The following is a 12,511-nucleotide window of genomic DNA, read 5'->3' as shown; positions in this document are numbered from 1 at the left end:
CCACAGCTCCAACTCTACCTGAGTTTTCCCCAATTTCGGCCAGCACGCACATGCCACTGAACAGTCTGCCCAATGGACTGAACCACACCCCAAGAAGAGACAGAGACAGACTGTTTGAGTGGATCTCTTTCTTCACCAGGGCAGCCGAAAGCCCAACGAGGTGTCGACAGGCCACCAGCCTGAGGCACCACCGAGCCATCTAAACGAGCATTAATCGAACATGGACTCATACGAAATTCAGTTGTGTGTTCAAAATCAATTGATAATTAACAATATTGGAAACTACATTCATTGCAAATGCCGGGAAAAATATTTTGCAAATGTCTTACAGTCATAAGTCTATATACATTCATCTATTTATGTTCAATGATCTTCATGATCAAAGTATTTGTTATTCCTTTACTAAATCAAAGGGTAGGCCACTAATTGTATTCTGTGAGATGGTTTTACTGCAGGCTGGTAACAGCGATCGCTCTGAAGGAGGGTCATAGACGGAATGTTTGCCTCGTATAAAAACATTGAGGTTTTTGCCTCTATCTGCGGTAGAGATTTAAGTTAGTGGTCTATATCAGAAAATGTTTTGGTCCAGGGTCTTAAGACCCTGGAAGGCGGGTATGTAGTAGAATTTCTGACCTTTTGACCTATATTTCTTGTCTTTTAAGAAGGTCCGCTCATTTTCAATACTCTTGTATTTTTGTGCCATTGAATGGACCAGTTGTGGGACAAAAGTGAATATTAAGTCGTGCCAACCTGTCTATAGAATGTGTTGACTGTCTAAAGGATTCGAGTTGTTATGGAACAGATAGGAAAAGCAAAACAAGACATTGACGCACTCGATAAGGAACGATGACGCACAACAGACATATAAAAAATGGCAGAAGACCGGAACTCGGGAGTGATTTTGGCTTGTGTGTGTCTTGTTTGCTCCGGAGTAACTTGTGGTTTGTCTGCACGACCAACTCAATTCAACCTGCACTTCTGATAATGGGTAAATAAATTTGTTGTACTAAACTACTTTTGTTGCCTGCTTAAGCTTCGGACAATCCACTACACAAACATGTAGGAGACATATTCCACTTTTTATGGGCATTTTAGAAGCATTCCAAAAATGCATCTACAACAAAACTACAAAACTTTATTTTTCAGCGCTGAAGGTGCGCCACAGAGAGGCTGCACTTACTAAGCTCAAGATGCAAAAAATTTAAAATTCAAGAATTTTTTTTATATACAAGATACGTTGATATACAAACCCCGTTTCCATATGAGTTGGGAAATTGTGTTAGATGTAAATATAAACGGAATACAAAGATTTGCAAATCCTTTTCAACCCATGTTCAATTGAATGCACTACAAAGACAAGATATTTGATGTTCAAACTCAAACTTTATTTTTTTCTTGCAAATAATAATTAACTTAGAATTTCATGGCTGCAACACGTGCCAAAGTAGTTGGGAAAGGGCATGTTCACCACTGTGTTACATGGCCTGTCCTTTTAACAAACGGACGGCGTGGCGAAGTTGGTAGTGTGGCCGTGCCAGCAATCGGAGGGTTCCTGGTTCGATTCCCACCTTCTACCAACCTAGTCACGTCCGTTGTGTCCTTGAGCAAGACACTTCACCCTTGCTCCTGATGGCTGCTGGTTAGCGCCTTGCATGGCAGCTCCCGCCATCAGTGTGTGAATGTGTGTGTGAATGGGTGAATGTGGAAATACTGTCAAAGCGCTTTGAGTACCTCGAAGGTAGAAAAGCGCTATACAAGTATAACCCATTTATCATTTATCATTTATAACAACACTCAGTAAACGTTTGGGAACTGAGGAGACACATTTTTTAAGCTTCTCAGGTGGAATTCTTTCCCATTCTTGCTTGATGTACAGCTTAAGTTGTTCAACAGTCCGGGGGTCTCCGTTGTGGTATTTTAGGCTTCATAATGCGCTACACATTTTCAATGGGAGACAGGTCTGGACTACAGGCAGGCCAGTCTAGTACTCGCACTCTTTTACTATGAAGCCACGTTGATGTAACACGTGGCTTTGCATTGTATTGCTGAAATAAGCAGGGGCGTCCATGCTTGGACGGCAACATATGTTGCTCCAAAACCTGTATGTACCTTTCAGCATTAATGGCGCCTTCACAGATGTGTAAGTTACCCATGTCTTGGGCACTCATACACCCCCATACCATCACAGATGCTGGCTTTTCAACTTTGCGCTTATAACAATCCGGATGGTTCTTTTCCTCTTTGGTCCGGAGGACACGACGTCCACAGTTTCCAAAAACAATTGAAATGTGGACTCGTCAGACCACAGAACACTTTTCCACTTTGTATCAGTCCATCTTAGATGAGCTCAGGCCCAGCGAAGCCGACGGCGTTTCTGGGTGTTGTTGATAAACGGTTTTCGCCTTCCATAGGAGATTTTTAACTTGCACTTACAGATGTAGCGACCAACTGTAGTTACTGACAGTGGGTGTTCCTGAGCCCATGTGGTGATATCCTTTACACACTGATGTCGTTTGTTGATGCAGTACAGCCTGAGGGATCGAAGGTCATGGCTTAGCTGCTTACGTAGCTGCTTACGTAGAGTGATTTTTCCAGATTCTCTGAACCCTTTGATGATATTACGGACCGTAGATGGTGAAATCCCTAAATTCCTTGCAATAGCTGGTTGAGAAAGGTTTTTCTTAAACTGTTCAACAATTTGCTCACGCATTTGTTGACAAAGTGGTGACCCTCGCCCTATCCTTGTTTGTGAATGACTGAGCATTTCATGGAATCTTTTTTTATACCCAATCATGGCACCCACCTGTTCCCAATTTGCCTGTTCACCTGTGGGATGTTCCAAATAAGTGTTTGATGAGCATTCCTCAACTTTATCAGTATTTATTGCCACCTTTCCCAACTTCTTTGTCACGTGTTGCTGGCATCAAATTCTAAAGTTAATGATTATTTGCACACAAAAAAATGTTTATCAGTTTGAACATCAAATATGTTGTCTTTGTAGCATATTCAACTGAATATGGGTTGAAAATTATTTGCAAATCATTGTATTCCGTTTATATTTACATCTAACACAATTTCCCAACTCATTTGGAAACGGGGTTTGCATATATAAAACAGAACAGCATTAAAAAAAAACACCAGCAGACACCTATACACATCAATTGGATTTGTTTTAATCACCCAGCGTGCAGCTATAAAATCATGAAAGGATGTTGTTGAATAGACAATATGTCCAATGTTTTTTTTAATGACAGTTCAAATGCATTTCTGGACGGAGGATTCTCTGTCTATCGTCTGTCTTTGCAATGGGAGTACCGATCTTGTCTCAAGGTCGTGTGTGTGTCAGTTTGTACATACTTGAGGTTGCAGTTGGTCCGAGGTCTAGCACACGTACTCAGACATGCTAAATAAAACGTTAAATAATGTTCGTAAAATGATGATGAGTGTTGATTAATCATATTGTGCGAGCATTTTCTCCTCTCAGACATAGATGCAAAATTAATTGCACACCTTATTCTGCTCACTTAAGGGGGACCTATTATGCAAAACTAGCTTTTCTTACCTCTTGTAGTGTATTTGGGATCTGCATAAATCCCCAAAATTTGAAATCAAATCGTGGCGGCATTGCTGTGATATCTATAATACAATCTTGCCCTCCTTCATACTTCCTCCAAACCAACCAACCAACCAACCAACCAATTTGTCCCATCTTGTGACATCACCGGTTGGGAAAAAAATTACCAGATTATCCATACATGGCATGAATTAGGGCTGGGCGACATATCGATTGTATAGTTAATAGTTATATATAGTTATATATAGAGAGAATACCGCAGTATCTTTTGATGTGCCTTTGTTACGGCCGTTTGTTGTCTCACTCCCGCTCCTTGCGTGTTTATAGAGGCTTCTCTGACGCACTATAACACATCAAACCTTTGTTTTTAAATATGGCGACGCGGTGCCGACTTCTTGACTGCCGAGTGATGAAATGCTTTATTTGGCTATTGTGAGTGACTACAGCTTTATTTAAACATACAAATTTACTTGAGAACCTATACCTCTCCTTGTAGCCACTTTATCACTAACCTCATCTGTTTATATTGCTAACTTGTGTTAGCAACTTAGCACAAAAGCTAACAAAAGCTCCTCTCTGCTGCTTGCTTGGTGTGTCAAATGTTTAGCTGCTCCTCAAATTAAAAACACCCAGCTGCTACTTTAGTATAAAAAGTAGTTTTAAACTTAACAGCCAGCGGCTTTCACCGCAGCAAGCGTGAGGCGGTAAACCTAACATTATTGAACAAAATGAACAGAAATTGCTTTGACAAAGTATGGGCTAACTAATTACTCACAACACATTATGTTACTACTTACAACACAAATAATCAGAGTACTCTCAACACTGGTTATCGAACCATAAAACTTAGGCAACCTTAAGCACTTTGCACAATTTTTATGATACCGGTATATACCGTATACTGCTATTTGGACTAAAAAAACAAATTTTGGTCCATATCACCCAACCCTAGTATGAATGTACCCAGAGTGCCTTGCGCGCGTCCACCATGTAGTCCATAAGTCCTTCTTTTTCTCTATCCTCTTGTTGTGGGGCAGACTTGGTCGTCCATGAACACTCATCCACCGCTGTTGCCATTTGTAATATGAAGTAGCGTATAGTTCAAACTAGGGTTATAAATAAATAAATTATCCCGACACCAATAATTTGGTACCATTACCGGTACCAAAATGTATATCAATACTTTTCGATACTTTGATACTTTTCCAAATAAAGGGAATTATGAAAAAAAATTACATTTTGGCTTTATTTTAACATAAAATACAATACAATAAACATGTTTCCTATTGCACTAAAAGAACAATTTTAGAAGGTTAAAATTTAAAACACAAATTGTAGCAATTTGTTACAAAATTCAGTCATTTTACTTGCATTAGTTGACGCTATGATTTTGCGGTTTTAACTCCGCAAAGCTGTGTGCATGTATATGTATCTACATGTTATGTATCTACATCTTATGTATCTACATGTTATGTATCTACATGTTATATATCTACATGTTATGTATTTACATGTTATACATCTACATGTGCACAAAAGGGGAGCTGGTTAACTCATGAGAGTAGTGTATGTGTTAGTGAGAATGGCAACGTGTTGTCTGAGTGACGTCAGTGAGTGAGTGGATGAGCAAAGAGAGAGAGAGCGGTAGCGTATGCACTGCGTAGTAGAGTGATGAACGGGTCTGGTTGTGTCCTGCAAAACTAATAACAAAGCAACCAGACTGTCACAAATCGCCGGCTTCGAATTCTGATCGGAATGCAGAGCTTTGCAGAACCATTGGAAAGTGAAGGGTTACCCCTGACGAAAACATCAACCCTGAAGGAAACGTCTGCCCTGTGCTCCTTGACAGTCTGCATCGGAGCCAAACAGCAAGACAGGTGTAACAACTATTTTATTACCTGTCACTATTTAAACTCCTTGTGCAGATCTGAATGATTATTATTTAAATGTTTACCTACGTTTGAAGCAAAGGTGGTAATATTGTCTTCTCTGTCTTATCCCAATTTGCCCCTCTGTCTTCCTTTTTTTCTCTTTCTATCCCCTCCTGCTACGGCCCGGCTGCACCAAATAATAATATAATTCCATTTAATAAAGTCAAATACAAAAAAGGCAACAAAGAGTACATCTGTATGGTTGATATAGGCATCTACATCAACAATATGATTTGCCTGAGTAGCTGGACAGGACAAAAAAAAAACAAAAAAAAAACGTGAGAACCGCCTTCTTGTCTCCCGCTCTTTTTCCTGTCTGTAGCTCTCTGGGCTGGGGCAGGTTCTCCGTGTTTGCCGAGGCCAGACCTGGGTCCGCTTCCTCCGCTTCCTCGTCCGAGGTCTCCTGTTCCTTTGACACGTCCATCTCAGAGTCGGGCTGCAGCAACATCTTCAGGGCTGGGGTCGGCTCGCATCAAGAAGACCCACTCGCCGGCCTCGGGCTGAATTAGGGCAGGATGACGTTGTGTCTTAGTGATGGGTGGCATGCCTCAGATCTGAGTCAAGCCGCACCGCGGGCCCCGTTGCAGGAGCCGGCGGTGGTGGCGTACTCGTCTCCTCCTGGGTTGGCGTCACTGTCGCCGCCGGAGTAGTCACCATCAGGACACTCACGCCTCCAACTTGCTTCCGACCAGCACCCCTCTGCCACCTGCAGACCCGGGGGCGGACGTGCTCCGCGGTCTGCTGGCCCTAGTAGGAGAGACGAACATCTCGGTTTCTCCAGCCGCTGCACTCTCCAGCTGCTCGGCCCCCTCTCAGTGGTCTCACCAGCTCCTTGCGACGCTCGCAGTCTTGCTTCTCGGTGGTGACGATCTCATGCTCCTTCACGTGATTCCAGCCTGGAGTCGTTCCGAGACAGGTGCACACAGATCTGGTCACCGCCTCCTCCGTCATTTTCCGCGGCAGGTCTCCGGGCCTCACCCCATCGAGGCAGATAGCGACAGATAGCTGTACAGTTCCAGCCCACTGGCATACCGTATGCCTTCTTCCAGTGCTTCTGCTACCACCTCCCGGTAAAAGTCTGTGTTCCCAGCGAAACCAAATCTTTTTACTGGCACATGTATAATGCCAAAGTAAGCGGACTCGCCTCCACTCGTCATCACCGTCCTGCGGCTGTCATAAGGAACTAGGCGGCCGACTCCTTGCTGAACCTCCGCTCTCTCCTTCTCGTAACTTTTTCTCGCATTCAAGACCAACTGTCCCCGAAACTTCTTCAGGTGGGGAATCAGTTTGGACTCGGTCAAGATCAGCAGTCCATGTCCGTCGAGGTCCCAGGGCTCCCCCACATAACTGTAGACCATTATGCCTGCTTGACCTTTCAGTCTCTTTGCACGGTCAGGCATGGGTCTTAGGTCTGGGAGCACCCTTGTACAATCATCTTTCTTTACCACATGCTTTTTTTTCTTTGGTTTCTCCTCCTCTGAGTCTTGAGGTGATCCATACCGCTCTCCAGATTCAGCAGGCGGCTTAGTTGGTCACTTTGTAGGTTGTCTCCGTCCCAGGCCAAGCTAAGCTGTTCTACTCTCCTCTCGAGGTCGGACTCATCACCATTGCCACTTTCCTCGTCAACGTTTCATCGTTGGCAGGAGCTGTGGTCACACTCTGGTCATCTGCCCCCTGGTCTTGTTACTGTCCCCCCAAGGGGTCCCGGTAGCCTTCCAGATGGGCCCTGACTCATTGTCTTTATGCCAGGGGTACGGCCTTCTTTTCTTTACAATCAGAATTGGCTCAACCCCAACTCTGTTGGCCAACATCTTTACCACGGTCGAGTGATAAGGACGGGCCGACCAGGGTCTTTGTTTGCCTCTGGGTACACCTGGCATCAGCTCCTTTGCCCACCATTTTATCCATGGCACAGCTTCAGGCCTATTTGCCGGCGGATGGGGGGAAGCCACCACTCGTACCTAAATGTTTTTCTTCGTCATTGGGGTGGTGAATACCCCTTTGGTTTTACAGTCCAGTTCTATTGCTTCACTCAGCTCGTTTTCATCCTCACCAGGCCAGTGCTCGATGACATGTTCTCTCACTGCTCCTGCCCATGTCCGCTATCCAAACCCCAAGGGTATTACATGGATGTAGGGTTCCTTTACATAGAGGGAGTCCTCCGGGCCGCCATCGTCACTTCCCTCAGTGATTTCGTCTGCAGCCTTGCTGCTGCGTCTGCTCTCCAGCCGTTCATCACCCCTAAGGGATTCAAGCATCGACAGCGTTGGATGAGGGTGGGGTATGTGGGCGTGTGTCTGTTCCACAGCCTTGGTGTTCCAGCAGCCGCCAGTCAGTCCAAAGTCAACAACAAAAGGTGTGTGTCCATGAGAGACAAGAAGGGAGTTTGTTGTGTCTTCGCCGCACTGTCTTTCGGGAGAGTCAGGGAAACAATCCAAGTTAGAATGTTTTGTATGCGAGTGAAAATACATTTGCTTTTCACTCTAAATTGTCTATTATTGGTCCTCAAATTCATCCTGCAGGGCAGACAGTCCGATGTTATCCAAATCACAAAGTGTCCACAGTTCTGCCCACATCCTCCAATCATTTGTGGCAGCTTTGGGGTACTTTGAAGGCCGCAAGCAACTTCCAATTTGTTGACAAACAAGAGCAACTCCAATCAGCAGATGTCCTGGTGTCATAATTCCAATAGGTGGGTGTCTTCACATCCTCCACTGAAAGGGAGGATGTGAAGCAGGGCTGGCTATCGGGTTGATAGCTTGGGCTTTTAGCTCGACAGCTAGCACGCTTGTCTCTCATGCCGACAACCTATATTCGAGGTCAGGGTGGAACATAAAAAGCAGTCCTTCTTCTCCCAAGATTCCGTTGTGTGTCCAGCAACAACCGCTCCGTCAAGACAAGCAGGTTCCCCCAAACCCAAGATCTTGTCAATTTTGTTGAGAGGCCTGTCAAATAGTTCCATTGTTTAGATTTGGAGAGCAGTGCAAAAAGAGGCAACACGAAAGACAAAGAAGCAAGCAGGAGTGATAAGGTAGAGGAAAGGGTGCCCGTGAGAATATTGATATGAAACAGAAGACAAGCTTGTTTCATCTTCCTGATGGATTGTATATTTGTTGCTCAAACTAAATTTACAATTACACATTATGCCACAGACATGCTTTTTGTTTTAAAACCTACTTTTATAAAGTGAAAAGAAAAGCAATGATGCGAAATACAGAGGTTTTTAATTCATGCAAAGTGTGATGGACACAAGTGTGCAATGATAGCATGAAGTAGTATCGAAGACATCTTAAAAATATTCACAGATATTCTTGACAAAGAACACTAAACAAGTACAGGAAAAATGGACGTACATTAATGGAAGTGTTGTCACTTACAGAGAGTGAAAACAAAACAAATAGAGGTAATGATTAATAGTAAAGGAAACTTTATGCAAGTAAGTTATTGTAGTGTATTGTATCTATGTTTCTGTAATTATATTTGATTTAAATTCAAATCAACCAGCATTGTGCCAGTGTAACAGAGGCCAGCCAGTGTGTACCATGTGTACCTTAGCAAACTTCACTCCCTGATAACCTCAAAGCAGGGCTGGCTATCGGGTTGATAGCTTGGGCTTTTAGCTCGACAGCTAGCATGCTTGTCTCTCATGCCGACAACCTATATTCGAGGTCAGGGCGTAACATAAAAAGCAGGGACTGAATCAGGTGGGTTACACCAGTTGAAAAATAATCTTTATTGTGTAGTGAAGCTTCCGTAAATAGGAATTACACTTCACAGTATTGTACATTGATTTATTATATAATTAATGTTTATCCAACATAAATTAAATAAAGTTAATGAATCATAATCTTTAAATATAATTTGTTGCCATGTTTTAATGTGCCCCTCTGGTTAAACTATAGCCCCTCCTTGCCCCTCTTGGTATAAGTTTGGATGTGTGTTTGGAACTGCCTTTGTTGCCAACTTTACTCCAGAAGCAAAGTGTTAATTTTTGTACTTTGGAGTAAAAAATTACTTGAAGTAAATGAAGTTCATGTTAAAAACAAGTGAAGTTTGTTAAGTACATTTTATGTCACGTACTTTGAGACTGTTACTTAAGTAATTTTCTGAAAGTTGACTTTTACCAAATCAATTTTGGGTCAAATGCATGTACTTTTACTCAAGTATTGCTTTCAATACTTAATACAAGACTGCAGTCCCTGATCAGTGTGTCTCCATCGACATTCACTCCCTACCAATTGGTACACCTCATTATGCCCTCAGGCTAATAAGTGCTCTGTGTTCTTTCCTTCCTCGCTGATGTTTGCTGAAAGCATTTCCAGGTGATTTTTAACCACTGGGAGAGGTTTGGCACCTGGACTTTTGTTGGTCACTATGTTACAGTTCAGTTGCTTGGATTTTATGTACAAGCATGTAAGAACTGTTTTATTGCTAAGCTTGACAAAAAGTCTCACAATTCCAATGTCTTAGCTTTTCAATCTATCCATACTCAACACTGGACTAGTTTGAGTACTTATATAACCTTTGATTGCTACAGTATATACAGGTATATAATGTATTATTTACATGATTAGGTAAGAAAGAAACAATCCACCAACCTCCAGAGCTCGGAGTTGTTCTATCAGAGAATTGCTGTTTTTGTTTTCCTCCAAACCACCACTGGCCTCCATAGAAGTAGACATCTCTTCTTCTGGAGCTTTAGGCCCCGCAAGACTGTCCTGCTGTTTCCACATTTCTTCCAGGAGGTTATCCTACATTGAAGAAAATTATTCAAAAATACACACCTTGGAGACACATGAGAGCTTGGTAGCTGCGGCCACAACATCAAGAAAAACAAAACAGAACAACATCAGCAAATATGATATGTAAAGTTTATAGAGTTTATTTAAAATAGTGACAATACATATGCCTATCCAGTCTACATGTGTTTTGTGGATTTGGAGAAGGCGTATGACCGCGTCCCTCGGGAGATCTTGTGGGAGGTGCTGAGGGAGTACGGAGTGAGGGGAACCCTGCTGAGGGCCATCCAATCTCTGTACAACCAAAGCGAGAGTTGTGTCCGGGTGCTTGGATGTAAGTCGGATCCGTTTCCAGTGGGGGTTGGTCTCCGCCAGGGCTGCGCTCTGTCACCTATCCTGTTTGTGATTTTCATGGACAGGATTTCTAGGCGGAGTCGTGGCCATGGCGGAGAGGGTATACGTCTCGGGGGGCTAAAGGTTGCGTCACTGCTGTTTGCAGATGATGTGGTCCTGATGGCACCTTCGGTTCGTGACCTTCAGCTCTCACTGGATCGGTTCGCAGCCGAGTGTTCAGCGGCTGGAATGAGGATCAGCATCTCCAAATCTGAGGCCATGGTTCTCAGCAGGAAACCGATGGTTTGTACAGTCCGGGTAGGGGACAGGACTCTGTCCCAGGTGGAGGAGTTGAAGTATCTCGGGGTCTTGTTCACGAGTGAGGGAAAGATGGAGAAGGAAATCAGCCGGAGAATCGGAGCAGCTGGGGCAGTATTGCAGTCTCTCTGCCGCACTGTTGTGACGAAACGGGAGCTGAGCCAGAAGGCAAAGCTCTCGGTCTACCGAGCTATCTACATTCCTACTCTCACCTATGGTCATGAAGTGTGGGTAATGACCGAAAGAATAAGATCGCGGATACAAGCGGCCGAAATGAGTTTCCTCAGAAGGGTGGCTGGCATCTCCCTTAGAGATAGGGTGAGAAGTGCAGTCACCCGAGAGAGACTCGGAGTAGAGCCGCTGCTCCTTCGCTTGGAAAGGAGCCAGCTTAGGTGGTTCGGGCATCTCGTGCGGATGCCTCACGAGCGTCTCCCTAGGGAGGTCCTCGTTGCACGTCCCACTGGGAGGAGGCCCCGCGGCAGGCCAAGGACCAGATGGGGGGATTACATCTCCTCTCTGGCCTGGGAACGCTTCGGGATTCCCCAGGAGGAAGTCACAAATGTTGCTCTGGAGAGGGAAGTCTGGGGGTCTTTGCTGGAGCTGTTGTCCCCGCGACCCGATTCCGGATAAGCGGTTGAAGATGGATGGATGGATGGATGGACAATACATATTAATGGACATATACATGTATATATGCATGATCATAGCCAACGGCTAATTTCCATCTTTAGTCCCTTCAGCAGGTTGATGTTTACTGACGGAAGTGGATAATTACATATATCCATATTTAAGAGTTACTTCTTTTGTATCTCCTGTAGTCATATTTTAATCAGCTAATGTTTCGTCTGGTACAAAGTGCTTGCATTACGAGTGTCCTTGGGGAGAGAGTCAGGGCGTTGAATATCGTCTCTGCTTCACACTCCCATAACATTCTTAAGCTAAGGGGCACAAAGCTGTTCTGGGCTAGCAGACATTAGGTGGGGAGGAGGGAGGGGAAGAGGGGGGTAGAACAGAACGTCTCTGGGGGGTGGGAGCGTGGGACAGATTGAAGAAGACAGCACTTCCGTGGGTTTTGGGGGGAGATCGAGCTTAGCTGCGCGAGTGAACGCTTATGTACTGGATTGGTCTCATTCTATTTCCAAAGCTTTGGAAATAAATTACAAAATACCTATTCTGTTTCTGGTAGTCCTTCTACTCAGCTTATATGTCATCAAAAGAACTTGGGAGTGACCAGCAACATAAATTCCCTGGGAGGAAGATCTGCTGGGACGCAACAATTTGGGGGCTCGTCCGGGATGACACGCTGATGATTGACGACTTCTTGCAATCTTCTGGACAGACTCACTTGGCAAAAATAATTTAAGGTAAGCAGAGCCTTTTTCTAAAATCTGCTTTAGGAGTCTGCCCAGAAGTCTGTAAGTCAAACACTGTTTTGTACCCCAGACACAGAGTGGTGATTTTGATAGATTGGTTGCATTTTTGCCGAACCCGCCATTACACAATAGTTGTACATAGTGGTCAACTCACGTCATTGTGTCTCGACTACCGTGACGGGCAGTTTCATTGACGAGTGAACTAATAGTCGGGTGTGGCTCGCCCTGGGTCATTGGTCATCG

General features: G+C 44.2%; 1 protein-coding gene across 5 annotated transcripts in view; it reads right to left on the bottom strand.

Moving 5' to 3' along the window:
• LOC133663205 (uncharacterized) overlaps positions 1-12,511 on the bottom strand; it is a 100,534-nt gene that overhangs the window by 51,197 nt on the left and 36,826 nt on the right. For all 5 annotated transcript variants that reach the window (XR_009828261.1, XR_009828262.1, XM_062067500.1 and 2 more), the window contains exon 2: positions 10,104-10,256. Coding sequence is in view for 3 of the 5 variants with exons in the window: in XM_062067500.1 (XP_061923484.1) it covers positions 10,104-10,238 (135 nt within the window). In the remaining 2 variants the exon portion in view is untranslated. The remainder of the gene's footprint in view (positions 1-10,103; positions 10,257-12,511) is intronic.

Source organism: Entelurus aequoreus, linkage group LG13, assembly GCF_033978785.1.
Source record: "Entelurus aequoreus isolate RoL-2023_Sb linkage group LG13, RoL_Eaeq_v1.1, whole genome shotgun sequence".
Taxonomy (NCBI): Eukaryota; Metazoa; Chordata; class Actinopteri; order Syngnathiformes; family Syngnathidae; genus Entelurus; species Entelurus aequoreus.
The sequence above is the reverse complement of the archived record's forward strand: the minus strand, read 5'-3'. Positions and strand labels throughout refer to the sequence as shown.